Source organism: Colletotrichum paranaense (genome assembly GCF_030867605.1).
Source record: "Colletotrichum paranaense strain IMI 384185 chromosome Unknown Scaffold_2.1, whole genome shotgun sequence".
In the NCBI taxonomy this organism is placed as follows: Eukaryota; Fungi; Ascomycota; class Sordariomycetes; order Glomerellales; family Glomerellaceae; genus Colletotrichum; species Colletotrichum paranaense.
This window is the reverse complement of record NW_026848960.1, coordinates 1,342,227-1,370,218: the sequence shown is the minus strand read 5'-3', so window position 1 is coordinate 1,370,218 and position 27,992 is coordinate 1,342,227. Positions and strand designations below refer to the sequence as shown.

The 27,992-nt window shown below is 54.1% G+C and overlaps 6 protein-coding genes across 6 annotated transcripts; 2 read left to right on the top strand and 4 right to left on the bottom strand.

The window, feature by feature from the left end:
- Positions 1-751, top strand: CPAR01_02343 (uncharacterized protein; the record flags this gene model as incomplete). Its single annotated transcript, XM_060486631.1, has 2 exons — positions 1-222; positions 281-751. The coding sequence occupies 2 exons, from the start codon at positions 1-3 to the stop codon at positions 749-751; spliced, it is 693 nt and encodes a 230-aa protein (XP_060353959.1).
- Positions 752-4,306: 3,555 nt separating this feature from the next.
- On the bottom strand, positions 4,307-6,113 carry CPAR01_02342 (LAS seventeen-binding protein; the record flags this gene model as incomplete). The annotated part of the gene is made up of 2 exons (XM_060486630.1): positions 4,307-5,391; positions 5,465-6,113. The coding sequence occupies 2 exons, from the start codon at positions 6,111-6,113 to the stop codon at positions 4,307-4,309; spliced, it is 1,734 nt and encodes a 577-aa protein (XP_060353958.1).
- Positions 6,114-8,845: 2,732 nt separating this feature from the next.
- CPAR01_02341 (citrinin biosynthesis oxidoreductase CtnB) lies at positions 8,846-9,679 on the top strand (the record flags this gene model as incomplete). The annotated part of the gene is made up of 1 exon (XM_060486629.1): positions 8,846-9,679. One exon carries the CDS (start codon positions 8,846-8,848, stop codon positions 9,677-9,679), a length of 834 nt encoding a protein of 277 aa, XP_060353957.1.
- A 197-nt stretch (positions 9,680-9,876) lies between these two features.
- On the bottom strand, positions 9,877-10,932 carry CPAR01_02340 (NAD dependent epimerase/dehydratase family protein; the record flags this gene model as incomplete). The annotated part of the gene is made up of 1 exon (XM_060486628.1): positions 9,877-10,932. The coding sequence occupies one exon, from the start codon at positions 10,930-10,932 to the stop codon at positions 9,877-9,879; it is 1,056 nt and encodes a 351-aa protein (XP_060353956.1).
- A 632-nt stretch (positions 10,933-11,564) lies between these two features.
- Positions 11,565-13,471, bottom strand: CPAR01_02339 (cytochrome P450; the record flags this gene model as incomplete). The annotated part of the gene is made up of 4 exons (XM_060486627.1): positions 11,565-12,613; positions 12,709-12,822; positions 12,905-13,202; positions 13,265-13,471. 4 exons carry the CDS (start codon positions 13,469-13,471, stop codon positions 11,565-11,567), a joined length of 1,668 nt encoding a protein of 555 aa, XP_060353955.1.
- Positions 13,472-14,867: 1,396 nt separating this feature from the next.
- On the bottom strand, positions 14,868-26,815 carry CPAR01_02338 (uncharacterized protein; the record flags this gene model as incomplete). Its single annotated transcript, XM_060486626.1, has 2 exons — positions 14,868-19,116; positions 19,176-26,815. The coding sequence occupies 2 exons, from the start codon at positions 26,813-26,815 to the stop codon at positions 14,868-14,870; spliced, it is 11,889 nt and encodes a 3,962-aa protein (XP_060353954.1).
- Positions 26,816-27,992: the final 1,177 nt, after the last annotated feature.

The window sequence follows — 27,992 nt, the reverse complement described above, 5'->3', positions numbered from 1 at the left end:
ATGGCCCATCATCAATTCGCGCCGAGTCGCCGCCTCTGCCACCAAACCCGTGACGCTGGTTCAGCCTGCATCGCCATCGTCATCGGCCCTTCTGAACCCGCTCTGTTGTGCACTGTACTCTGGGCCACCTTGTTCCGTCCGCTGCAGCACGATCAACACGAGCTGGTTGGCATTGCCCTACGGGTGCAGCGTCTTTCCCGAGTCCTGACTTGGGTTTGCGTGGTTGCCACTGAGGATTTTGCACGCTTCATACAGTGTACCCGCTAATACACGAGCACAGCCTGTTCTGGTGCCACTGTTTCCTGCCATCCGCCGCCTGCGCAGTATTAGTCCGAATGAAACCCTCTGTCTGCCAGAAATCAAGATGCATACGACAGAAGAGTTGCTATTTTTTGCACCACGAGAAAAACGGGCCGCCTTACGCGTCGTCACTCCTGACCGGACGACCCAGTTTGCACCGTCGCCTCCACCAAAGTGGCCAATTAGCTGCGCACTTGGCTACGCTCTCTCCTTTGCCGACTGGTCCCAGATCCCACAAACAGCTGCTGTCTTCCAAGCTTGGTTACGCATTTGCCGCGATCCGAAAACAAAATACTTGCTTACCGCGCTTCTTCCAGAAGGTTGCCGCCCTGGGGAGGCTCAGCAGATCTTCAGCAATCGCCCTTATTGCTCCTACGTATTCGTACAACCGGCTACAGTCCCTTTCAGCGTCCTCAACGGTCATAGAACCACCTGGAGGCTGGAGCACTAAGAAGCCAGAGAGCCAATCCCATGTTCCATCCCGCTGGGATCGACGTCGACGAAAGACGGGAGGCGCTGCTTTCAAGCCAATGTCCTCTCTGGCTGGACAACTGCTTCGGGTACCCTGCGGTGCCTGCGACATAATGGTCCTAAAACGGACTGAAGGCTGGCTGAAAAGGGTCCGCCGTTCAATGGACTGTTACCCTGCAACAAATCATTTCTCGAGTCCATGCATCCTAGGGACCTAGACACCCCCAACTGACAGCGACGCTTCCCGATTCAGGGATTGTGCCGGCGCCGTTTGATTCCTTTCTGCTTCGACGAAACATGACGCGGATCCTGCTGCGAACCGCGGCCGATCAGCATTTCTCTGACAACAGACACGCATTCTTTGTTCCCCTTTCAAGCCATGGTGGCATGCACGCATGGTGGTGAAGCTCAACCGTCCAGCCACCCATCCCCAAACCACGGCGGGTGCTTGGAGCGGCAGCTGGCCCAGTCCATCAGACTTTCGGTTCGACGCCGTGAACCTTAGCCAACATACTTTCCAGCCTTCCACTGCATGCCCCGACAAGCGGGAAGCGCAGAGTCAAAAGTTGGGCAAAAGTCAATTGCGCCAGCTCTCCCCGGCCAGTCAAGACAAACATTTGGACTTGGCGATGAGCTTAATCGTCGAGAAATCGGAAATGTTTAGATGACGGCTGCACCAGCGAACCGGTCCCAATCGCGTGCGAATCGTGCAACGGACACAGAGAACACCCTGAAGCCCAGAATGAGGAAAAGAGAGAAAAACGGCGAGCATTGCTGGACACGGTCGATCGACCTGCTCATCCCACCGCATCTGGAGAGCCCATTTAATGGACCCGACATGGCCTGACGGATCTGTTACCCATCAATTCAGCGCCAGTTTCCAGTGACCGTTTCCTTGGCGTGGGGATATCAGATGAAGAAGGGGTTGTGGGCAGTTGGAGTTTGGACTTTGCAGAGGCACACAGGCAAAAATAGGGGCCACTGGGGGTTCTGAACCGCCGGCGAAAGGCCGAAGCAAGCAAGAAGAAGACTTAACCTCAGACGAAGGCCCAGAAAGCATTCTTGCTAAACGTCAAAAGGCGCAGAGAGACCTGCATATCCCAGGCCGTCTCATCGTCGTGGAGTCGATGACGTCCTCAGCACAACCTTGCGTACAAAATCCAGTCGTTGAGCTACTCCACCAGCTCATGGATCCGATCACCACGACTCACGAATTCCGCGCAGACTGAGAATTCTGAAATTTCGCTCAGCGAACCCGGCGACTCAGAACAGGGCATGAATCCCGCGATTCGAGCTTGCGGCTTTGGCGAGACAAGCAAAGTCCAGACAATCGTCACAAATGCGATGCACCGCCTTGCTGGTTATGGACTGGAATGTCGGAATCGATATCAAGAATAAACTGCCGGCGGGGGTAGTCTAACATACCTACCTCGAGGAATAGAGCATCCGGTACGGCGTCTAGCTCACATCTAAAAGCACCCGAGGACCAGCCATCCGTCCATTACCGCTGCTATTTTGGACCCAAGACAATCCGCACAATGAACGTCGTCTGAATTGCGTCAAAAGTTACCTGATGAACCCCTGCGGATCACCCAACTGATCCGTTTCACATCGCTTGAGGATCGCCCTGCTCGATATGGCTATTCCCTACAACAATATCCAGCCCGTTGGCCAACTTCCAACCAGTGACAAGCACCATACACCATTCAGCGCTGGCGACGGCTCCGGATTGATTGTCACTGATCTAATGGATGCCACAATGCTAAACCTCTAACCACGCGGGACCGCACGGGAGCCGGCCGGCAGTTGGGCCGTGGGCCCCTGGGCTACGCCGCACCATCGTCTGTCAATCGCTCTCCATACGGCCTGTCGGCTGCCATAGTGCAAGGGGTATTTGGCGTATATCACGATCTGCGCCCTTCCCTCCGGTTATCTCAGTGGCTCGATCAAGAACCGTATAGGGGTCGTAGCCTTGAGGCTCTATTTCCGTTGGACCTCCGTTTGAATTCTTCTTGTCTGTTGTTGCGAGCGCGTCGGTGGCTCACAAGCAGAAGCTTGAAAGCATTCCTTCCAAAGTTCCAACAGATGCTGGACGTCCAAACCTACTCCTTCGAAAACTATCCCTTTTCATCCACTCGACTTATTGATTGGGCCTCCATTTCTTTGCCCATCCCCGCACTTGGCCCGCCTGCATGATCTCCTGTGCTCACTGCGATGGCATGGCCGCTCTCAATCTGAGGAGGGCTCAGAACCAACCATTGCTTTTTTGCTTCCCTTGCCGGCCGCAACAGCAGCATATGTTTCTTTGCAATAGGACCATGCGTGCCCTTGGTTCGGGAAGGCCCTCCGAAGCCAACTAGGGCTAGCGTGCGGATGCAGCCAGCCAGACATGGCTTGCAATTGTGTCTGTGAAGCATCCGAAGCATGTGTACTTGAATGCAAGATGAAGCCGCGTACGATGAACGACTTGGCGGAAGCCAGTCAAAGCCCTTACTTGCTTTCCCCCTACGTCCTTATCAAATTGGGGGTTGCTGTTTCGCCAAGTTACCTCCCTATTTCGCACTCCAATATCTGTTCCAAGCAATGGGCAATTGGAAGATCTCGTTTTGTTCCTAGACCAAAAGGTCAAGAGTGAATGAACAGTCTTGCTCGTAGTCTGCTTTGCTTGCCTCTTCAGGTTTACGATCTGTCGCACTTTTGACATACAAAGGTAAGGGAAAATGTTATATATACATGAGAGCGCAGCAAGCACGCAACAAACAGTCCACAGACTTCAACGGGCAGACATGTATCCCTCGTCTCACCCTCGTCCTGCAGCGGCCCCGGCCGTCATCAATTTCTCCTTTTCTTTTTTCTGCTTTGTATGTGCAAGTGAGTATGTGTGTGTGTTTTTCTTCCCGTGTCTGAGTCTTCTCCCTCCCGTGCGCTTGTCAACTTTTTCTCCTTTTTCCATCTGGTGTGTGTAACTCGAATGCGTACTTTGGGGCAAGCAAAATCTATCTCAACGGCTGTGTGATCCCGGAGGATGTGTAATCGGTAGGAGGCGAGGGTAAGGCGAGGCACGCTCTTAACAAGCGTGGCAGAGCAAAAGAAGTGTATCACACACTTACCCAAAGGAGTGGCGTGCAGGCTGCGTTCGGTTTGTTTTATCGGGCGACTGCGTGGCTTTTCTTCCATATCATTCTGGTGTTTCGAGGATGGGGAAGACTAACGATCTGTGAGGAGTTTTCTCTCCATGTTTCTGTTCTGTTCTTTCCCTTATGGCCAGGGAAGGCGACTTAAAGGTGATGATCGAAGGGACGGAGGAGGTTCACGTAAAATTGAGGGGAAACGGAAGTGTAACGAATTGGTAAGTCACTATTGCAAATCTTCACTGTATGAGAAATTGATGTTGGTGGATATCTTGATCTGAATTCATCTATGCTAAGCTTAAGCATGCCAACCACTAAAAACGCCCATGGGGATATCTCTCTCGCCCTTTGCGAACACTCTTCTTTCCTATGCAAACCCATAATCATTTGCCCTTGCCACCTCTTTACTGGTAGTGGCCCTTGTGATCACCGACACCAGCCCGCGCCACACCGTCATCCACGTAACCCGGGAGCTGCTCCTCGCGGCTCAGACCACCCGAGGCGACGGGGCCACCCTGGCCGGGAGGGTGCGAACCTAGCGGGCCGCCGGCATCTTGATGGCCGTACTGCTGCTGCTGACCATAGGCCGGCTGCTGCTGGTGAGGGGGGATCGACCCGGGCGGGGCCTGCTGGCCGGGCGTCGCCTGGGGCAGGTGGACCTCGGGGAGAGCCTGCTGCTGCTCCGCGGTGCGGAGGGCCTCGTAAAGCGGGTGGGCGCCGGCGGGCCACATGCCGTTGGGACCCTGAGGCGGCACCTGGCCCTTGACGATCTGGTCCACGGTGACCTTTTGTCCGTAGAACGCGGCGTTGGCGTCCTTGCGCTCCGTGACGACGGTGCCGTCGACCTGGATGCCGGCGTAGAAGCCGCGGGACTTGACGTAGGAGAAGACGGGCTTGAGCGAGGTGCTACTGCTCCTGCGCTTCTTGTCCTTCTCGTCGGGCTTGAGCTTGCCATCCTCGCCGGGTTTTGCGTCCGTGACGTGGTCGTTTGCGTTCTTGTCCTTGGGGTCGGGGTTCTTGCCGCCAAAGGAGGCGCCGACGTCCATGACGCCTCCGGCGCCGTAGGGGCCCGCCACGACGGCGACGTCAGGGCCGAGACTGACGCGGGTGGACATGAAGGCGGCGAGGGCGGCGGGGCTGTTGATGACGCAGACGCAGTCGTAGATGTCGACGCCGATCATGAAGCCGGCGCCGAGGGCGTGGACCTGGATGCCCGAGGGCGGGGACCAGGAGCCGTCGGGGAGGCGGGCAATGAGGATGCCGGAGCCGGTTGCGCCGGAGAACTGGAAGCCTACGCGGGCGGTGGTGAAGATGGCGAGGCCGACGGCCTTGTTGATGACCTTTGAGGGGATCTTGACGATGGCTTTGGGTTCCTTGCGCGCCTTTTCCTTGTTGGGCGTCGTGGGGCGCGAACCGGTCGCTTCGGCGTGCTTGCCGGGCTCGAGGTGCTCGCCCGTCTGTGGGGGTACGTCGGATGTGATTCCCTCCTCTGTGAAATTGTGTATTAGCCGAGTGCTCGATGGGGTTGTTTATGGTTGGGGGTGTGGTTTGAGGGGACTTACTGCAGAAGCTCTTGAGGATCTTGGCCGCCTTGTCGCACTCTCTATCCATGGTGGTGGGCAGGAAGCTCTGCGAGCCCATCTTATTGGCAAGGGCGTTGATGGGCACAGCGGCCTTCATGCCCATCTGGGAGAGGCGCTCACCCCATCCGCGCTTCTCCTTGTGGTTGGGATCGGTGGCGGGCGCGATATAGGCAGCGTGTGCGGCAGCCGGGTCGGTGTAAGGACCGCTCTGAGCGTGGCTCGGTGCTGCCGTGCCCGGAGGTCCCTCGAACTGCTGTTGTGAGTAGTGGTGGCCGGCGCCGTGGTCTGCGGGGTTGTAAGGAGCTTGCTGGCTCGGCGTCTGTGCGTACGACTGCTGCTGGGGAACGGAGCTGCCGGCGGCGTATTGCTGCTGCTGCTGCTGCTGCTGGGGAGCATGTGTGAACTGCGGCTGGTTGGCGGGGGGAGGGCCCGGGGGCGGAGGAGGGAAGTGTTGCTGCTCGTGGCCGGGGCCGGCGGCGCTCTTCTGGTCCGGGTTGTACTGCTGCTGCTGCTCATGGCCGGAGGTGTACTGGGGAGGCTGCTGTTGGTTGTTGTCGCCGGTGGGAGGGGGAGGGTAGAGCTGCTGCTCCGGTTGGATGGGAGGCTTCTCTGGGTTGGTTCCAGACATGATTAGAGGTATCTTTCTGTCGATGACCGATTAGATTCGAGTTGATGAAATTAAGAACGTCGAAGTAGCAATGCAAGAAGGCGATGCAATTGCTTTAGCTGGTAGCTTTTGGAAATGAGGGGTATCTTGAGATGGTAGTATGAAGGAGAAAAAGTGAACCGACGAGGAGAGAATCGCTGTGCGTTTGTTCCTTTTGTAGGTCTGTTGTTTGATGGAGCTTTACGGCAAGACCGATGGAAGTTTAATGAATTCTGCTGGGCGTAATGTGGCGTATACTGTCGTCAACGTGGATATCGTAGGCGTGTGAGGCTGAGCTCCTGGTAGCTTGTGGTCCAGAAAACGGGGTCAGGTGTAGATATTCTGCAGAGAGGCCTCTCATTGCAGATAGGGGAGAGTCATGTCATCGTTTGCCAGCTCACCACCACCACCAAGCCAAGCAGCAACAGCTCATACCTTTCACAGCGTGGGCGCCGTACGGGAGGGGAAACTTGGAGGGGCACGGCACCGGGGACACCAGGAAACGTCATGATGTGGCTGATGCACAGGGATGGCGGGAACCGACGGCACCGCTGCGGCAGAGGCGTGTGGCTGCGCAATTGGCTAACGCAGAGCACCGGGGCTGACATTCCGACTCCTTACCAAAGATCTTTTTGATCGTATCCGTATTACCTAATACACTCCCGCTCAAGTTGCCTTACCTAAGCAGATACAGAGGTAGACGACCGTAGGTACTTCCTCACCTTACGTAAGTGTCATGGTGCCCACACCGTATTACTTAAGCAGTGCTAGGGCATGGGAGGCGTGGGAGGTCTCCATCTTTCTCTCTCTCTCCCCCACCTCTTTTTCCCCAACGACCCAACCTTATTCCCCAGCGGATGCGGGTACACACCCGGACACCATTGCCACGATCGCCAAGCTGTCACCTCGGTCGAATTTGAATTCGTTTGACAGCTTCGCATTCGCGATGACGGCCAAACTTACACTTGTTGCAACCTCTGACGTATCGGCCCTGCTGTCGTCATGCTAGAGGATATGCGCAGAAGATGATTATCTGCCAGTCTGATCCAAACCAAGCCAAACGAAAAAGGAAACGGGGGGATACGAGTGACTAAATAAGCTGTCAATTGTCCGGACCTTGACGGACTTGGCCTTTTCGGCGAAAGAGATGCCCACCCACCAGTACCGTTGGATTGATTAGTCGGGAATCAACACTCGGTGATCGGACCCCGAACCACCATGGCTATTCCTGTTCCCGTCCTCGCCATGTCATTCTGTTGCAACATTGCGACAGTCGAGAAGCTTCCAACACGAAGCTTATTAGACGACATGCTCGGTTTTTATGACCTGTCGTTGCGTTTCCAGTTCGCACCACCTGTCAATTAATCAGGCTGGTATCACCAGGGCGAGATGCGGAAATGTGGTTGACTGGTCTCGGACCGGACCTCGCCAAGAGTGGGAATCCCGGACGTCTCCCAACCTGTCCGTCGACGTGGGAACTAGAAACGCGAACACAGGCACAGAGGGCAACCTGACACCGAGTCCCGTCTTACCAACGACCGGGCTATTGACACGAAAATAAGAAAGGGCTGACAATCAGCCACCAGAGAGTGATCCCGACGCCCTCCAACTCCGAATCACGCGCGTCAAATCCCCAACTACAAGCAAACTTTGGGAGGAAACAGAGCAGAGACGCCCCTGCCCTGCCTCGTCTCATCCTTTGTTTGTTCTCGCTGCCGGAATCCGATCTTCGGCACTCGCTGCAGCTGCTTGACCAAGCCGCTGGGTCTGATAGCGTTGCTTGTCGTCCTTTTGAATTTCCATTTTGCAGAAAGAAAAAAAGTTTGATCAAGCTTGCGAGGCATAACACAGAGACGAACCTCTATTGCGGTAAAGCTCACGAGAATTCGCATCAACCTGACAAGGCGGCCTTTTAGCGTTTCCCGCAGACAGAAATCCGTTGGGACGAGTTATCCACTTCCCGGCGGAGTTGTCATCCACACACACCGAGACGATCTCGCCCCACGATCTTCCTGTCCTTTTTCTGAGGGCGGCCCTGTCTGGACTCTCTGTACGACAGACTTCTCCCCCCGGCTGCCCGGGGGCGGATATTTGACTCGCGCCAACGAGCGTGACCATCGACCAGAAAGGGACAAGCCTTGCTCGATCTTCAATCCCATTCCCCGTACTGTCTGCTCTCTTCGGGGTCAGTAGTAGACTGTCAGCAATCAATCAAGCAAGTGAAGAGAGTCGGCGCCAGTGCCTGCCTGTGTGTCGGAGCTCCGGCCGGTGAGCGACGGACAAAGGAATCCATCGCCCCACATTGGCGTTCTGTTTGCTGCCCTTGCGCAAAAGGTGGGCAAGCGTCTAGGAGAGGGTGAGAGAGTCGAGAACCGTGAGCGAGCGCAAGCGCAAGGTAGAGCTGGCCAACGCTCCCTTCTTCCCTCCTCCTCCTACTTCTCCTCCTGTCTCTGATTAGAGTAAAGAAGTGGCCGACCTTTTATCATTCTCCTCGGCTCCTCGTCTCCTCTCTTCCCTCCTGCTCTCGCGTTTATCTTCGCTCTTCGCCCTCTTCTCAAGCACCCGAATCTTCACTCTTCGGTCCCGAACAACCTAGCTCTTTTCTTTACCTTGCAGCACCGAGACTTCATCAAAGGAACGACTACTACTATACCACTACTCGCATACACATACACGCCTTAAGCGCCAAACAAGCGGCCCTACGTACCTACACAATGCCAAGCGCTACATCGCCGCCGCCGGGTCCTGACCCCACCCTCCACCTCCCGCGTATCCTCTGCCTCCACGGCGGCGGCGTCAACGCCTCCGTCTTCAAGGTCCAGTGCCGCGCCCTCATCTCCCGTCTCAAGAACAGCTTCCGTCTCGTCTTCGTCGACGGACCCTTCATGTGCGCCCCTCACCACGACATCGTCTCCGTCTATGGCGACTATGGTCCCTTCCGCCGCTGGCTCCGTTGGCTTCCTGAGCACCAGGCCGTAGACGCCGAGACGGCGTCCGCCGAGATCCACTTCCAGCTACGCATGGCAATGGACGACGACGACGCCATCGGCGCGACGGGGGAGTGGGTGGGGTTACTAGGATTCAGCCAGGGGGCCAAGATCAGTGCCAGCTTGATGTACACGCAACAACAGCTGAAGAAGAAGTACGGCAAGCGCATCACGTCGGCGGGCGGCTCAGCAGACTGGAAGTTTGGCGTGCTGCTCGCGGGCAGAGCGCCGTTGATTGTACTCGACGACAGGTTAGAAGTGCCGCAGGGTGTAGGCGACGCAGCTGAGGCGAGCGTCGAGTTCCATGACTGGCCGACAGGCCCTGGAACGGACCACGTCTTGAAGCTGCCGACGATTCACGTCCACGGCATGAAGGATGCTGGGTTAGACCATCACCGGGTGTTGCTCAAGCAGTATTGCCAACCGGGTACGACACGATTGGTCGAATGGGACGGTGCTCACCGCGTGCCCATCAAGACATGGGACGTGGAAGCGGTCGCGACACAGATTCTCGATCTCGGAAGGGATCTGGGAATCGTGAGGGAGGAGATTGAGGTATAGACTTTGGCGCGCGCTGCATAGCATTTTGGCGGAATTGTTTGAGTACCCATTTACGTTTTTTCCATATTTTCCATTGGATATCTTGATGAAAGCATACATAGATCTTTTGAGAATACCAAAATCTGTAATTTTTCTGTTCAAACATATCGCACCCGCCAGTTCATCATCATGATTAGCGATGTGAACTTTTTGGGCACTCAGTCACGCGTGGTATATACACCGGTCGACACGGCGTGGTACCCCCTCTTGCCGACCGCATGCGTCAGCTCGCTCCTCCAATCCTCCCCCCTCGCAAGCCTCTCGACAACTTTCTCCATCGTCCACTGGGGCCTCCATCCGAGCTCCCTAACCGCCTTGGAGGAATCGTACACCCGGTCCAACCTATCGAGGAACCTCCATCCGAGCTTCTCAAACACGGCCGCGCACCCGGGCACGACCTCCGCGACAACGGCGCCCGCGTCCGAGTCCAAGCGGCGTAGGAGCGTCGAGCGGGCGGCCTCGCCGTCGTCATTCGTGGCAGCAGCAGTAGCAGCAACAAAGGGCGGCGGCGCAGAGATAATATACTTCCCGAATCCGATCTTCCCGGCCTTTTCCATCCCGCACACCACGGCCGAGACGACGTCGGCAATGTCTACCCGCCGGTAGGCCAGCTCGCAGACTTTGAGGTTCGCGTCGTCGGGCATGGCGGTGCGGCGGTCCTCGTCGTCGTCTGGTTCCGGAAAGAAGCGGGACGTGCGGAGGACGAGGACCGGTAAGGATGTCTGGCGTTGGACTAAATTGCAGAGGTCCTCTGCCGCGCATTTTGTTACGCCGTAGATGTTCTTGGGCAGGGGCGTGACGGATTCGGTTATCCAGGCTGCGGGTTGGCCTGGTGCTGGGGCTAAGGCGCGGCCAAAGGTTGAGGTTGTCGAGATGAAGAGGAATGATTTGATGCGGTTCTTATGGGCGGCTGCTTCTTCGAGGAGGACGAGGGTGCCGGTGATGTTTGTGTCGATGAAGGCTGATTTCGGGTGGGAGTCGACGTGGGGCTTGTGGAGGGTTGCCGCGTGGACGATGTGTGTTATGGACGAGTTGTCCGCGAGGATGGAGGCTATGAGGGCGCGGTCTGTGATGGAGCCGAGTGTTGTTGTCGTTGGGGAGGGGAGGATGTCGATGCCGTGGGGGACGTGGCCTAGGGACGGGAGAGAGAGCATTAGGGCTGCGCCGAGGTGGCCGGCGGAGCCTGTTACGAGGACGGTGTAGGGTGAGGCCATTGCTTTTAGGATGTCCAGAGGTTTTGGGTGAGTTTTGGGATTCAATGGGTGATGGTTTCGTAAGGTTTTGTTGATGTGGTGGATGAAGGTATTTGAAGTCTCAGTGTTAGTCGTAGTGGGGGTGAGTCATTGGTCCCTCGTTGATTCTACGCCAAGCGGGAGGGGCGCACGACTAGCTATTAGGGACATCTCAGTTAGCCACCCAAGACTATACATTGACTGATTTATCCCTGCGATTATTGGCGATTGATGTCTGCAATTCTGTCTGAATGCTGTCTATTCAACTCGTCGTAGGTATGAAAATGTCAATTGGCGATGTACATCTTAAGGTCGTAGTTGATGTTGTCCTTGGAGCATACCAACCACCCCAATACCACTTATCAATTTACATTGACCCAAGAATAGAAATGTTACTGTTCCAATTCACTGTGAGTGATCCAACATGAGTTTGGAATTAATATCACGCCAACTCCCCTTTGATAATACGGTAAGTCGAGGAACATGCTCTCGGGAAATCCTGTGAAGTCTCTTGCGACGACTTGCCAATATAATTGATGTAAAGTTAGGCCGAGATCCAATCGATACATTAGTTACTGCCCACACAGAACACACATAACGGGCAGTGAAGTGACTCATTCCAAAAACGCATCCTCGACATCACCCACCTCCAGCCGTCGCACCCTCACCTTCAAACCCCCCTTGGGCCTCAGAACAGGACTAGGATTAACAAACTCGATATCCTCGGGATCCACCGGGGCCTCAAACTTGAAATTACTCAAAATCGCCATGAAGAGCACCTTGATCTCAATCAGCGCGAACCCCTTTCCGATACACTGCCTCGGCCCAGCCAAAAACGTCGCAAAGGCAAGCGGGTTGCTCGCGGGCGTCCCCTCGAGCCGGTCCCAGCGGTCCGGGTCAAAGACATCCACGTCCTCGCCCCAGATGCGTTTGTTCCGTGTGACGAGGGCTGGGAACATGTAGAGCGGGGTGCCCTTGGGGATAAATGTGCCGCCGACGGTGACGTCTTCGACAGGTTCGCGGGCGGCGAGGACGCCCGGTGCGTAGAAGCGGAGGATCTCGCGCGTGAGGTTGTCGATGAAGGGCAGACCCTCTTCGAGATCGAGATAGTCCGGCGTCGGGTTCTTCTTGAGGAGACGCAAAACTTCGGCCCTGGCGCGCGTTTGGATGTGCGGGTAGAGCGTGAAGATGTGCGTGCCCCAGGTGAGCGTCGTGGCGGAGGTCTCGTGGCCTGCAACCATCATGTTGAGGCAGTTTTCGAGGATTTCGTCTTCGGACCAGGGTTCGTTGATGGACCTGGATTCGAGAATCATGTGCGTTAGGAGATCGGGTCTGTCGCGGGTCTTTTCCGCGCCTTTACCATCACCACCGCTGCCACCCGGGACCTCGTCGATTTCCGCGAAGCGCTCACGAATGACTTCTCTTATGCGCGAGCGGACGCCGCCGCTGCAGGCTTTGAAGACGCGGTTCTCTTCGAAAGGGAGCGAGCGGGTTCCTGGAACGTAGGCGTTCATGACCATGAGGATGCCGCCGAAGAGGGACGGATCGAACATCCGGTGGTAGGCTTGGTGGAAGAAGGAGTGGGTTAGGGTTGCTTGGAGGTCGATGCCGAGGGTCCACCATGCTATGATGTCAACTGTGACGCGGCTGAAGGCTTGGGACACTGTGTTTGAGTGAATATGCTAGGTTAGCAAGAGGAATGTCGAGGCAAGACTTGATACCAGCCGACCGAGTCGGACTGCTTGGGGCCAGACTTACTATCTACTATGCCCTCTTGAGACTTAATCTCATTATCAAAGAGTTGAACGAGCTCTTTCGCTTTGCTTTGGAAGAGTGGGATCGCCTTCTTGACCTTGGTGAGAGAAAATGAGGCTGCAAGATTGTAGTTAGTTATGGATGAGTTCATAAACAGTAGCACGAGGTCCGTGTGATGAAGTGCTGAGGGACAACTTACGCGATAGTAACTTTCTCTGGGCCTTGTGCAAGTCTCCTTCAGCAAACACCATCCCAGTCCCCGTTACTTGCACAATGATGCGGGTATTAAACTGCGCCTTGATAAACGAATAGCTCTTTGTCTGAAAGACCTCTTTGAAGACTTCTAGGTCATTGATGAGGAGGCAGTCTGAGTTGCCGAAGCCGGTGAACTTGATAAGCGGCTCGTTTGGCCATTGTCGCGTCCATGAGAGATACGGCTCGATGGGGTTCCCTGACCTGGCCTGATTTATGAGGTCGCCGACAAGGAAGTGGTGGTCCTGGTCACATGCGTTAGAAATAATGTAATGCGTCTCAAAACAGGTTGTGTCGTTGTTCCTACTCTTGGTCCTGGGAGGTGTCTGAGAGGAGAGAAGAAGTACGGGTAGATGAAGAGGTAGTACACTGTCCTGATCACGTGCCGCGCCACGAGCAGAGCGATCAGGTACCGAGCAGCGGTCTGCAATGAAGACTCACGTAGAGTCGTCAGGAAAGACAGAGCGCCCAGAGCAAGAAGCTCATGGTACCAAGTCGGTTTGAAAGACTCCATCGTGACTCAAGATCTAGCAATCAGTTGCCGGACTGTTCGGATGGATGAGGTGCTACAGAGGTAGGAAAGGGTATTAGGGTAATAAATGTAACATCACGCAAAGATGTGGAGAATCGTGTCATTGATAAGAAATCGGAAAGATACATCAATCCTTCATTGACAATGGGTACAGAAAGAAACCCTGCTGCTTGTGCCGCAACTGCTTCTGTAACTAGGTTAGTTCCAACAACCCGGAAAACACACAAAACACATCCAACAGACGGCGATTTCCCCCACACTGTATGCCCTACCTTTTAAGAGTTAAAGCAGAAACAAATACGCCCCGCCAATGAGGTTCTTAGTCTACAGGTTCCAATGTTCGGAGTTATCGTTCTCTTTTACCAGTATCTTGGAAATGATTACTGAGCCTGATTAGGAGTTAAACTTGTGAGTTGTACCAGGTGACACAGAACGCTGGAAACGTCTCGTGGGAATGCCCACCCATGCAACATCCTTGCTCAAGTACTGAGCTATGGACGAATTAGGAAAATGGTTTTCGATTTGCGGAATTTATCCACAGCGGGCTCTTGTTTGTTGTGTTCAACGCCAACATTGTGGCAACGAATCGGACAGCATCAGTTTGTCAGAGACGATCTCACGAACGGGGCACTTAGTGTAGGGTCTTTCTCAATTTACGGCCTTTACGCGCTATGTAAGCACTCTGTAAGAAGATGACTTATGTGCTGACCAACAGACCATTCCATCAACTAGTTGAGAGGCTCTTAGCAGCCAGATGTTGATATATGGCACTCTAATTGCTCGTATCGTATTGTGAGAAATGAGGTGCCAAGGTTGGCTTGGGCCTTTCGATCTCAATGATGTGGTACAGCAGTCGAGGAGGATGGAGACGGCATTTCACCGACCACCCTCAAGAGGTCCCACAACGATGAGAGGGAAAAAGCGTTACCTCTTCAATACGAACATGGTCTTTCTTTAAGCTTTTTGACCAGGAACGCTATGAACCAGCATGAGGCCGAGAAGGGAAACTGGAGACACTAGTCAGCATGATGGTATAGGGCAGACATGCCCTTTAAATGGCTCAAAATTGCAGTGAGGCCTTTGCCACATACCTTACTTTAGCGGCGAGTGCACGCAGTTTGAGTAATCTGGGGAACTAACCAAAAACCTCATCGGACGATTGATGGTGTCCTTCGCATGAGTACAAAGTGCAATGCTCATGCAAAGTCTTGTTTCGAAATATAGAGCGCTCGTCCACTCTACCTATTGTTGGTCAACGGCTTCGTGTTGCGTGGAAAATTCGCGATTAAAGTATTCAAGCTATCAGCTACCCTCCAACCTCGACAACTACATGGATTACTACCTAGGTACTAGCACGATGACTCAGGCTTATGCTCACTTACAAAGTACTTCCCATGAACGGAAACACCATTCTCTCTCCTCTCTCAGTTACAGCCTTCAAATATGCAACGATCAACTCCTCAATGCCCTCTATCCTCGCGCCCTCAATCCACTGATCCATGTCCAGCTCAAGGAACTCTCCGCCATATGATTTCTCCATGTAAGCCTTGAATTCCGTTGGCGGTACCCGGACACCACTCGAATAATGCCTGAACGAAACCCCTCCTGCCTGGCTATTATCACGATATGGGCTTAACGTGGTAGGATCTTGTGGACTGACGACAGCAGTTGCGATCTTACCCGCCACGTCCTCGACCCGCTCGAAATCAAAGTATCCCTCGACATTCAACCCCTCAATCCGCGGCACGGCGCCCATGAGCTTTGAGAACCGTAGCAGCGCGTTTAGTGCGTCTTCGAGGGGCGCCTTGTCGCCTACGACAGCACAGGGCCGATGAATTGTGACGGGTAGTAGACCCCCCTCATTCTTCTCCGTCACTGCGGCTGCGGATAACTTCTCCAAAAACACCTCGCTCGCCCACTTCGCAGCTGTGAAACCCTCCCCTCCATCCGCCCTCGGCGAATGACGACTAACGCTTACAGGCGGCATCGCAGCCTCTGCGGCGGGATCAAGTAGTGTGACCCGGTTCGAAGAGATAAAGTGAAGCGGTATCCGCCGCGGAAGGGCGAACAAGCCCATCACCTTCGTGGAATCAACATTGGGTATGCGGAGGGTAGCGTAGTTGTTTAAACAGTGGCCCTGAGCACCTGCGAGGACAACCGCATCGACTGTGTTTTGGAGGCGGGTGTAGGTCTCTGGTGACATGCCGAGTCGGGGTTCGAGAAGGCTCCCAGTATGAATTGTGATTTTGTTATGCTGGGGGTGTGATGGTACGTTGGTATCGGCCTCAATTGCGATGCAGTGGACCCTCGCTACTTTTGGACTCTTTAACAAGGATGAGAGGATTGCGCCGCCGAGGAAACCTGTTGATCCCGTCATGAGAATCTCCATTGCAACTGCATTCCTCGGTGTATCTCCACGAATCCCAAGGTCGAGAGGGCTAAGAAGAGCCGTCTCAGCTTCCCAATCAATCGATTCCGGCACATGGTTTTCGCTCTTCCGCCGGAAGAGTAAGGTAGTCATTTCACCAAGCGTGCTGGAGTGGTACATGTCTTTGAGCGAAACCTCTATACCCATGGATGTGCGGATTGCACTCTGCAGCATCACTAGTAGGAGCGATGTGCCCCCGATCAAGAAGAAATCCGAGTCTGATGTCAGAGGCTCGCCGTTGATCAAGTGTGATGACGTCTGGTGAAGGACGGAATCCCAAAGAAGACGGAGCTCTCCCTCGGCGAGACTCATTTCTTTGGCGCCCTGCGATGATGCCGGTTGTGCTGCTGGCGGGCGCGCGATGGGTAATAAGGCGATGGCGAGGCGATCGACTTTCCCATTTCTGCTGACGGGAATGCGGTCCAGAGGGATGATCAGTGAGGGCTTCATGTAGCTAGGAAGCGGAAGCGTGCTAGCAAAGGTCTGAAGGTCGGCCTCGACCACGACTGAGTGTTTGGAGAAGACGACATGAGCGACGAGGAAAGCAGGATCCCCGCGAACGGTGACGACTGCATCTGCAATTTCTCCCTTGGACTCTTGAACAATGGCATTGGAGACGTCTTCAAGGTCCACACGCAGCCCGCGAATCTTAATCGTAGTCTCGCCATCCACGCGGCCCATGAAGTGCAAAGACCCATCGAAGCGTAGGGTGCCTTTGTCGCCTGTCTTGTACATTGTGGTCCATCCCATTGAAGCGTCCCGTGCGGAAGCGAATGGGTTCTCTATGAACTTCTCTTTTGACAGATCTGAGTCGAGATAGCCTTGGGACACGCCTACACCGCCAACACAGATCTCCCCTGGGATGCCAGACGGCACAACAATTCCGTCCTCATCGATGATGAGAATTGAGGTGTTTGGATTCGCGAAGCCAACGGAGCCAGAAACGACGGCTTCTTCTTCGTCAAGATCTACTGTTCGCATCGTTGCGCAGCACGAAATCTCCGTTGGTCCATAGCAGTCTGTCACTGTGGGTACATGCTCCAGCCTTCGAAACACATCTCTTAAATGGCCATTGACAGCCTCTCCGCCGGTGCAAGCATGTCTCCAGCTAGTCTGCCTCCCAATGCCCCCGCAACCATATCGAATGAGCATGAGATATTCCGTAGGCGTGCCAAGCGTGAACGTGACGCCTTCATCAACCATGATCTTCGTGAGGGCGACGGGATCTCCACGGCTTTCTTGCGGGACGATAACAAGAGTGCCGCCATTCGTCAGCGCATTGAACGCCTGCGCGATGGACATGTCGAAGCCGAGTGAGCTCTGCTGTAGAACGACTTCGCGGTCGAGATGGAGCTTTGAGGCTTTGGTTGCTGCGTAGTTGATGATGCCAGCGGATGTGAGCTCGATGCCCTTGGGAGTCCCTGTGGACCCGGACGTGAAAAGGATAAACGTCGCTGAGCCCGGCTGTTCCAAATTTGGGACAATTTTGACGTCAGAATTGTCAGAAACGTCGATGATGGAGATGTTGCTGGAAAGATCGTCTGCCCTTTGCCGCGTTAACGCGTGGCAAATGATCAAATCTGGTTTCGAGGCTTCGAAAATTGCAGCTAGACGCTCGCTGGGCAACTTGGTATCGAGGGGCAGATAAACAGCACCAGCACGAAGAATCGCGAGCATAGCAACAACCCAGTCGACCGTGGGATCGCACAAGACTGCAATTCGTGACCCGAGCTGCGCCTTACCCGAGAGTATGGCTGCCAGACCAGCCACCTTGCCAGCCAATTGCGAGTACGTCAGCGCTGTGGCCGTATCCTTGAGAGCAACTTCGTCTCCGTGACTGCTGAAAATCCGATCAAGTCTTTCAGTCAAGGTATCTGGCCATCCGAAGTCAATATCCTCGCCCCGTCCAATGGCGATCGCGCGATCGACATCACGAGGATCATAGAGCTGGCACTCCGGAAGCGTCTTGGATGTGTCCTTAGCCGCATCATCGAGCAGCGTCACATACATGTCGAGGAGCAGATCTGTCGCAGTTTGGTCGTAACAGTCGTCTCGGCCCACGATCTGAAGGTAACAAGCGTCTTCCGTCGGCGTGACGCTAAAGGCGAGATCGTAAGGGCTCTTGGCATCGAACCCCTCTTTGACAGTCAGGCTGCACCCGCCCAAGGGGATGCTCGAAAAGTTGCCTTGGCGATAGTTCATGGCGACCTGGAACAGGGGCGTGTGCGTCATGTCCCGCGTGATATTCGCCTTGTCTAAAATCACATCAAAGGGTACGCCCGAGTTGGCTTGCGCGGCATAATATCGCTGACTCGTCTTCTTGACGAGGTCGCCAAATTTCTCGGCCTTTTCAACCTGGAAGCGAATCGGTAGGAGGTTGAGAAAGAAGCCGATTACTTGAGAGCTTTCAGGCGTACGATTCGCGTCCGTGATGCCAATGCAAATGTCTTCTACGCCGAGTAGTCGATGCAGGAGAGTCTGCATCCCGGCGAGATAGAAGTGGAAGGGCGTTACGCTGAGACCTCGGCTGGCCCGCTTGATTCTCTCCGAGAAGTCGCGCCCAACGTCCCTGACAGACTCGATGTTTGCATAGGATTCGGAAATTGGGCGGGACTTGACGCGCGCGAAGGGGAGGAGAGAGAGTGTTTCTGCCGGGGAGGAGTGTTCCCGCTTCCAGAAGTCAATCTTGTCATCCAAAAGACCGTTCTCCATAGCCGTCCGCTCTTCCAGTGCGAGATCCAGGTACTGCTTCGTCGCCTTGTTGATAGACTTTCCAGCATATAGTACATTGAGATCTCGCATGAAGACGTGCAGGCTCACACCATCCATGATGATGTGGTGGTATCCAATAAGCATAGTGTGGTCGTCGGGAGAATGGCTAACGAGAACCATACGGAAGACATCACCGTCGGCCAGATTCCACTTGTGCTTGCGCAATGCCTCTATTTCGTGCTGCACTGAGTCCTCTTCAGGATTCTTGATATGCCTCAAGCAATCTTCTGGCGTCTTCAAAATCGATTGAACGGGCTCTCCATTGCCTGGCCTGGTTGAGAAGCAAGTGCGCAGCGCGTCATGATGAGTGACCGCAGCTGAGACGGCCCTTCTCAGTCGGAGTATCTGGATATTGCCCTTCACATCATAGACATAAAGACTGTTGTAAGATGTTGGGTCTTCAGAGAATTGATTGAGAAACCAGAGTCTATGTACACGCTTAGCTAACTCATACGGACAGGCTTTATACAGGAGAGGATCATCTACCTCGACTGCGCAAATGACAGCTTTTCAGTTCGAACAACTTCCTTCCTTTGCTGAAGCTTCTTGACATCGGATTCCGCCTCGCTCACGCTGCTAGGCGTGGTGATACTCCCCTCCTTTTCGGAGCTCGACGTGCCTACGCTGGAGGCCTCAGTGCCGCTTAATTGCTCCGATGCCGTGGACGCCTCCACCTCCAATCCGGCTGGCCCATCGGCCGACTTGCTCCCACCATCTTGCATCTTGGCTGACATGTACTTCTTGGCGGCATCCGCGCAAATGTCGCGAGCGTTGTCTCCGCTCAGGGTCTTCAGGACAGGCACATCCACGTGCACCTCTTTCAAGAACCACGTCCGAATCTCGACCGCAAGCAGGGAATCGATGCCAACATCCAGCAGAGGCGCTTCAACATTCAGGCTTCCCGCGCTCATCTGGAGCATGGACTCCATCCTGGCCCCAAAGGCTGCAAGCAGTCCGGCTGTGGCCTCTTCCTCGGATCCTGCAGCATCCATCTGCTCTTTGACATGGACACTGCTGAGGTTGCCCAGAGCACTCTCCTGCACTTCTTCTTCCTCGCGGACAAAGTGCGAGAAGCGTGAGTTGGAGAACCAGGGTGGACGCGCCTTGGTCGAAGATGTGTAGTTGAAGGGCTGGATTCCAGAGACCATCTCGATTGTGCCGTCGGCGTTTTCTGGCTTGCTTGCCACCACGGCCTCGGCGAAGATCAGGTGTGCGTCTGCCTCGGAAATTGGCATGTAGAAGACCTTCTTGAGCTTCTCCATGAGACTGGGGCCTCGTTGGGCGATGTAGCCCACGTCGGCGACCATGCCAAGCGACATGACGGATGCTGCCAGGCCCTTGGCTCGCCTCTTGTTCGCAACTGCTGCTTGGAATAAAGATGCGGCATTGTAGTTGGACTGTCCGGCGTTTCCAACGACAGAGCTCATGGACGAAAAGAGGATAAAGAAGTCAAGAGTGGGTTCCGAGAAGTACTCGTCAAGATGGATTGTGCCCGCCACCTTGGGTGCAAATACGTCGTTGAGAGCGGAAGCGTCCATTTCGACAAAGAGCTGATCCTTGAGGACAAGCGCGCCGTTACAGACACCTGCGATGGGAGGAAGTGTCTTCTTGATGGTGTCGCAGACTGTCTGAACTGACTTGCGTTCGGACACATCCATCTTGTGGACCGAAATCACGGCGCCGAGTGCTTCCATCTCGGAGAGCCAGAGAGAATCGACTATAGCACTGCGGCTAGTGAGCACGATGTACTTAGCGCCATTCTCAATCATCCAGCGGCAGATCGATCGACCTAGATCCGAGACCAAGCCCACCATCAGGTAAGTCTTCTCTGCGGAAAAGAGTCCTCCACCGTTGATAGGCTGAACAGTGACTGGAATAGAACCTGTGGAAGCCCAGTCGACAATAGTAGGGTAGCCCAAGGACGCTGGAGGTAAGCCAGGTAGATCTCTCGCAGGAATAATCGAGAAGGTGGACGCGGTCGACTGAGAAGCAGATGAGAAAGCTTCTCGGAGCAAGTCGCTTCCGTCGAGAACACCACCCAGGTCGACGGAAAAGGTGACTTGCTCATAAAGCTCCAAGAGGCGGCTTTTAATAGTGTCGTTGGTTGCGTAACTGAGATCGATTACGTATCTGATACCTCTCGGTAATAGAAGCCGGATTGATCGTGCAGATGCCCTCTTGTGAATAAAGATGGACCCTTGCGCCATCTCCTCCTCCTCAGAGGTTGCAAAGACAAGTTTGAGACCGCTCGACTTCGTGCGGAGTACAGCGATCATGTCAGGAGTGGCTCCATAGATAAGGATGGCATCGTTTCTCGACGAAATGGCACATAGCCTGGAATGCAGACGAGTTGCGACGAGATGATGGGCTGTAGCGACCAAGATGGCGTTGGGTATGGGTCCTGGAACCGATGTAATGAAAGTATTGGAGTCAGTAATGACTACCCTTGAACAGTGATAGGCGGCGAATGCTAGCACAGTCTCATCCTTCAGGCCCATTGTGCCTGCGCAAAGAACGGGGCCTATTCCCTTGCAGAAAGGTAAGGAAACGGACTGCTTGACGCAAAGTGAGGAGTCTCTATGCCCTGGTGCTGAGTGTCTTCTGAGCCAAGCAGCCTTCTCTTGTAGACAGAGGCTGTCCTCAGTTGGACAAACAATGACTTCAGTCTCAGCAAGGAGCACATCCTTCGTGATGGTGCGACGTAAAGAATTCAGCCGGTCATTCCTCTCGTCGTCCATGATAACTCGAGGAATGCGCAGGACGTCCTCTTGAAGTGAAAGTTCTGGCTCGGTGGACCATAGCATAGGCGAGTGGGAAAACTCAGGAGACTTGGCCAGCTTCAACTTGAGGAAAGACTCTACAATGAAGCGGGCGTCAAATGTTGTCGACTTGGTGACATCGAGAAACTGGAGGTTGAGCTGCGGAAGCTCAGTAATCAAAGCGCGACCGAGTCCAGTCATCATATTGGCAAAAGGATCCTCATCAAGGCGACCAATGGTCACCCAAAGAGTGTTGGTAGCATGCGAGAACAGACGTTGGAGTTTCGACAGTCTCTCTTCCGTCATCGGCTCGGAAAAGAGAGGCTTTTCCATCTCTGTGAGGCTGATGACAGATGTCATGGTATCAACATGCCTGTCCAGAATTGCGTCCACGCTCTCAACCAGCAACACTTTGTCGGTGAACCTGGAGGTAAGGCGCTCGATGTTCTTGATCATGCGAGACACGGGAAGCGTCTTACCGCCAATGATCAACAGGCGCTGCTCAAGGGGCACCTCGTCCAGGGAGGACAACGGATCTTGAAGTAGTTGGAACCTCTCATCGACAGCTTGAGCAACAATGACAGAGCAAGCATGCTTCTGGGCGTGCGGAAGATCCGTGACATACTTGTCTGCGCCACTGAAACCGACATCTTGGAGAATCGTGTCCCACTCTGTCAAGCCAACGCCGGGCCCACGAACGCGCCCTTCATCAACCCCCAGCCACCACCCAGGTAGACCGCCCATGAGAAACATCATTTGAAGGAACTCGCCAGTGACTTCCATCATGATGAGATAGCCTCCAGGTTTGAGCAACCTGCGGACATTGGCCATGGTCTCCCTAAGGTTTCTCGTCGCGTGCAGAACGTTTGAAGCCAAAATCAGATCTTGGCTGCCTGCGAGAATGCCCTGCTCGGTCGTGTCTCGTTCGATGTCGAGAACCTTGTAGGTGATGCGCTTGTTGTGGGGCTCGAATCGCTTCTTTGCGTTCTCGAAGAAGCCGGCTGAGATGTCGGTATAGGTATAGTGGCCGAAGGCGTCGCCAATTCGACTGAGAACAGAGTGGGTGGTGCCGCCAGTGCCAGCTCCGATCTCCAAAATATCCATTCGTGGATGTTTGTGCGACAGATTCTCGACGAGTTCCGCGATGAGATTGTTGAGCGGTTTCATCGCACGCCCGTCAGTATAGAGGTTGCTCAGCATGTTGTCCACGAGCATGATCTCTAGTAGCTGCACATCAGCCGTCATGACATCCACAACGTTGTTGGCGACAGCATGGATGAGTTTGATGTCGGCCTGGTTGGAGTAATTTTCCTTGTATGCCATGATCAAGTCTTCGGAGTCTTCGAGCCATTCCTTCCTTGTCGTTGGATGGGTTCCATCTCGGGTCTCCTGGAGGCAAGCTTTGGAGGCATTGAAAAACGCCTTGTGGAACCACTTCCACTCCGAAACATCAGCATCCGAAAGATGGTCAAAGATCTTCTTGATGAAAAATAAAGACGTTCGATCAATAGCCTCGGCAAGTGCTAGCTCTTCAGCATCGGGCGAAATCTCTTCGAGGTTTGACGATGAACCGAGGACATCCGTCTTCCACACCGTCTTAGAGAACATAGGACGGTCATCGGAGGGGCGGGCTTCGGTGAATAGCTTCAGCGTCAGACCCTCGGCCTGTAAGCCTGTTCGGCCATCCGGGCCAATAATATGAACGTCTCCCTCGAAAGTATTTGACGTAGTCCTCGTGACGAATGTGTCTACGTCAAAGTTGATCTGGCCAGGTTCTCCTTGGTAATCGATGTTGGGTGTGAGAGCCAGACGGTCGACCTTGACCGGCAGATACGGTGCCCATAGAGCACCGCTGAGGGGAGTGCAAAATGCTGCAATAATGGAGTGAAAAGCAACATCTAGCGGCCCGGGGTGCATCACATATTTGTCGCCGACGTCGGACTGATTCCATGACGCCTTGGTCGTGGCATAACCCATTGTGCGGTTCACAGATTTGATGCCACGGAAAAGTCCTTGATAATTCAAGCCGATGTTGAGCAGCGAAGAGTAGTATTCTTCCGTATCCACCGAGGCGACGCCGGATTGCCCTTGGGCACGAGATGGTAGAGTATCGGCCGAAGGCTCGCCAAAGTCAATGATGATCGACCCAGCGCAGTTCCGTTCCAGTGTCCCAGTGGCTTCATTCGAGCAAGTATGACAGGAGAATTCTCCTCGAAAAATGGCCTCGTCATCATCGTTTACATAGGTCCTCTTGATGGAAAAGACAGATTCCACGCCAGGATGGTTCTCTTCCATCGTCAGTGCACGAGGAATAACGAGGTCGCGGATCTCGATAAACTTGACCGGCCGAGAGTCCGCTATCTCCATTGCTGCTTGTATTGCCATGGCCATGTATCCCGATGTTGGAAACAGAACGAGTCCTTGAAAGACGTGCCCACGCACCCAAGGTAGCTCACTCAGCTTCAAGATGTTGCGCCATCTCAAATCTGTTTCCGAGTCATCGATAGTGCGCCTACCCAGGAGTTCGTGAGGTGCCTTGTCGGCTAGACGATACCGACGCGAGAGGCGTGCTTCTTTCCAGTGGATCTTGTCATGATGCCACGCGTAGGAAGGGAGGCCCTTGAGCATTCGGGCTGGATGTGCATCTGGGCCGTGCATGGCTTTGCGGTAGCCCGAAAAATCGACCACTGAACCGAGGTAGCTCCAGATGTAGCCAATTCCACCAGAAAAGGCTTCGACATCATTATAGCCACGTCGTAGAAAAGTAGCGTAAGGCAGAATATGGCCAAGAGCAGTCTTCATTGTCTGCGATGCAGGTCCCTTGAGTGCTGGATGCGGTCCGATCTCGAGTACAAGGTTGAATGGCCCGGCTCTCCACAGAGAACATTCAGTAGCCTCGGAGAACAGAACGGGTCTCACCATATTGTCGATCCAATACTGGCCCGACAAGACTGAGAGACTGGCTTCATCATCGAGAAGCTCAGCATGTCCGTGGACCGATGATATCCACACGCAACGATCAGATGGCGTATTGACTTTGATATTGCATGCCTTGAGAGCCGCCAGGTAAGGCTTGGCGCAAGGCATCATGTGATGCGAGTGGTAGGCCGTATCTACCTTCAAGAGGCGGGTGAATGTCTTTTGCTCTTCCAGTATTGCCTTGGCCTCATTAATGGCAACTTCATCGCCGGATAGAGTAGTGCTGGTAGGGGAGTTGCTAGCGGCAAGGCCGATCCGACCCTTGAACTGCGGTTCGTCGCAAAAGGCCATGGCATCCTCGAACCCGAGGCCGATCGCCATCATAGAGCCTCGTGCACCTGACTGGCTGAGGGCAAGCTTGGCGTATAAACCACGATAATATGCGATCTTCATAGCGTCAGTGGCGGAGATGATGCCGGCTGCGTAAACGGCGGCGATCTCTCCTGAAGAGTGGCCGACGACCGAATCGAAGCGAACTCCTGAATAGGCCAGGACGTCAACCACGGCAATCTGAATTGCAGTGCAGAGTGGTTGGGAGATGGCAGCTTCTCCGATGCGCGAAACCTCTTCCGGAGCTGTGAGCTCCTGCACCAGAGACCACGATGGAGCGTCTGAAATATCTCTTAGGGCGTCTTCGCACTTCATGATGGATTGCCTGAATTGATAGGATGATTCGATCATCAGCCGACCCATCGACGCCCACTGTGCTCCCTGGCCAGTGAAGATTCCAAGAATCGCAGGAGGCCCAGCAGAAGCACTGGGGGCTTTGATGCCAATCTCGGCCCCAGTATGAGAGGTTTCTCTAGCCATCTCGAGAAACTCGATGAGCTTATCCCGTGTCTCTCCAGAGAAGAACGCCCGAGTAGAGAACAAGCTGCGCTTCGTCTGCGATACGAGAGCCAGATCCTCTAGATCGACATCAGGGTGGGACTTGATAAAGTCGGCGTACTTGCCGACAGTCTCCGCAAGCGACGACTCTCTCTCCGACGAGACCACCAACGGCCCAACAAACTTATGAGAAAGGCCGTTTATAAAAGTGTCTCCACTGGTAATCAAGTCTTCAGGGGTGTAGCTCTCAATGATCGCGTGTACATTGGTCCCGCCGAAGCCGAAGCTGTTTAAACTGGCCCTTCTTGGTCCGTTTGGGATCTTTGGCCAAGGAATAGACGTAGTTGGTACACAAAGTCGGTCGTAGAATGGCTTTATCGCAGGATTGAGGGTGTTGAATAGCAAGTTGGGAGGAATCGTGTGATTTTGCAGGGCCAGAGAGACCTTGAGCAACCCTGCCAGACCTGCACAGCCTTCCGTGTGACCAATGACAGTCTTGATGGAGCCGCAAAAGAGCTTTCCTGCGTCTTCGGGCGACAATGTTCCGGGAGAGAAAAATGATTCTCGGATAGCTCGGGCCTCAACCGGGTCTCCGGCTAGAGTACCAGTGCCATGGGCCTCAAAATATTGTGGACGATCGACGATGGGGTCTAATCCGGCATTGTAGTACGTTCGGCGGATGAGTGTGGCCTGCGCAGCGGAGGAGGGCATAGTAATTCCAGTGGTACGGCCATCGCTATTCATGCCAGTCTCGCGAATAACAGACTCAATGTGGTCACCATCGCGAACGGCAGCGCTGAGGGGCTTCAGGACGACGGAAGCGACTCCCTCTCCACGAGCATAGCCATCCGCGCCTGCATCCCACATGCGGCTACGTGAGGTTGGACTGAGCATGTGAAGCTTGGACTCAGCGACATAGCCGGCAGCGTCAAAGATCAAGTTGACTCCGATGGCAATAGCCGTGGAGGACTCGCCGTTACGAAGAGATTGAACGGCGAGGTGAAGGGCAGCGAGGGATGAAGAGCAGGCTGTATCCATCGTTATGGAAGGGCCTCTTAAGTCGAAGTAGTAGGACACGCGATTCGAAAGGATGCTCTTAGACGTGCCGGTGGCGTGGTATCGGTTGATGGTCTCTGGGTCTCTTTGTTGAATGTCATGATAATCTCCAGTCATTACACCGAGAAACACGGACGTCAAGGATCCTTGAATTTGGTCGAGTGTGTAGCCTGCAGACTCGAGTGATTCATATACCGTCTCGAGTGTGAGACGTTGCTGAGGGTCCATGGCATCAGCCTCAGCTGGGTTGATATTGAAGAAAGAGGCATCAAACAGCCGGCTATCCTCCTCGAGAATATATCCCTTGCTGCAGACATCGGTGGCGCCGTGATGCTCGCCATCGGAGTGATGAAATGCCTCAAGATTCAGTCGATCTCTGGCGAAGTCGCGTAACACATCCTTGGGTTCTTTCAACAGCTCCCAAAGCTTTGTAGGGGATGATGCGCCGCCGGGGAAACGGCATGCAGAGCCGATAATGGCTATGGGCTCTTGTTGTGTAGGCATGGTGACAAAGCCTGGTAGCTTTTGGTGATAGAAAGCTAGCTAGAGGCGCTAAAAGAACTACACCCAATGTGCTGTTGAGAGCGGTGGATGCCTTGGGGGTGTTGAATGGAGGTGTCAAGAAGAGAGAAAAGACGTCGCTGTCATCTGATATGAGAATAACTGGAGAGAAGAGAGTCTTCGTGAAGGCATCCGACAATTTCAATCTTACAAGCGAGTTAGGTAGTCCAAGTTGGTTTTCCAAAGAGTTAGATGTATGCAAACATATTGCTTCATGTAGTATTCGATTGGTGTGTTGCCTGGCACTCAAGGTATACATACTGAGGCAATTCTCTTGCCCCCCGGGCAGGTCGTGATCCATGAGGCGTAGAGCAAGCCTATGCCCGAAAGTTCCTTCCACGTCTGGTCTGCTGAAAAGAGAATAATCGATCCGATGGAGGCCGAAGTGGATACCCAGTGGAGCGAGATGAGACGTGGGACATGGTCGATGTTCACAGCCCTTGCAGTGCTATTCAATGGTACTTTGGTGTACATGGGGTGACAATCTTGCATGTGCATAGGAAAGATTGGCAAGCGCGGGGTTGTAACCGGGAGAATTGAATGATACCAACAGGTATACAATCCTGCCCCGGTATGGGACCGAACATTTCCGACCTCGCCTCAAAAGTCCAGGATAAGACAAATTGGGGCGTGTGCATATGATGTGTGAGCGAGGTCAGTACCTAGTCAGGTCAGCAAGCAAGCGTCAAAGCCTGAAACACAGTAGATTTGTACGATTGACAACCCGTGAGGTTTGCTCGAGGTGATTGCTTGACTCGCTGCACCAAGCATCAGGAGTGGCGCGGGATGACCCCCCGTTTGTTCCATCCGCCTCGGCGGAAGGGCTGAGCATAGGTCGAGTCATAAGGAGACACCGGCGTACCAAAAGTCCTGACAAGATATGGCGCAATGCACGGGCATACGACTCCGTCGAAGGCAACGATGGAGCCTAGTATAGTGCTTCGCCAGGGTGTTTGCGCCTCTCATCGAGATACCCAGCAGGAACTTGGGACTTGAGAGAAGGGCGGAAAGAGCTGATCTCACCAAAGGAGGCGCTCCATGAATATCTGCTCTTTGGGCAGCTTTTACAGACCTCTTCTCAGACCTACAAGCATCCCTTCTAGTCTTCAACTTCGCAATC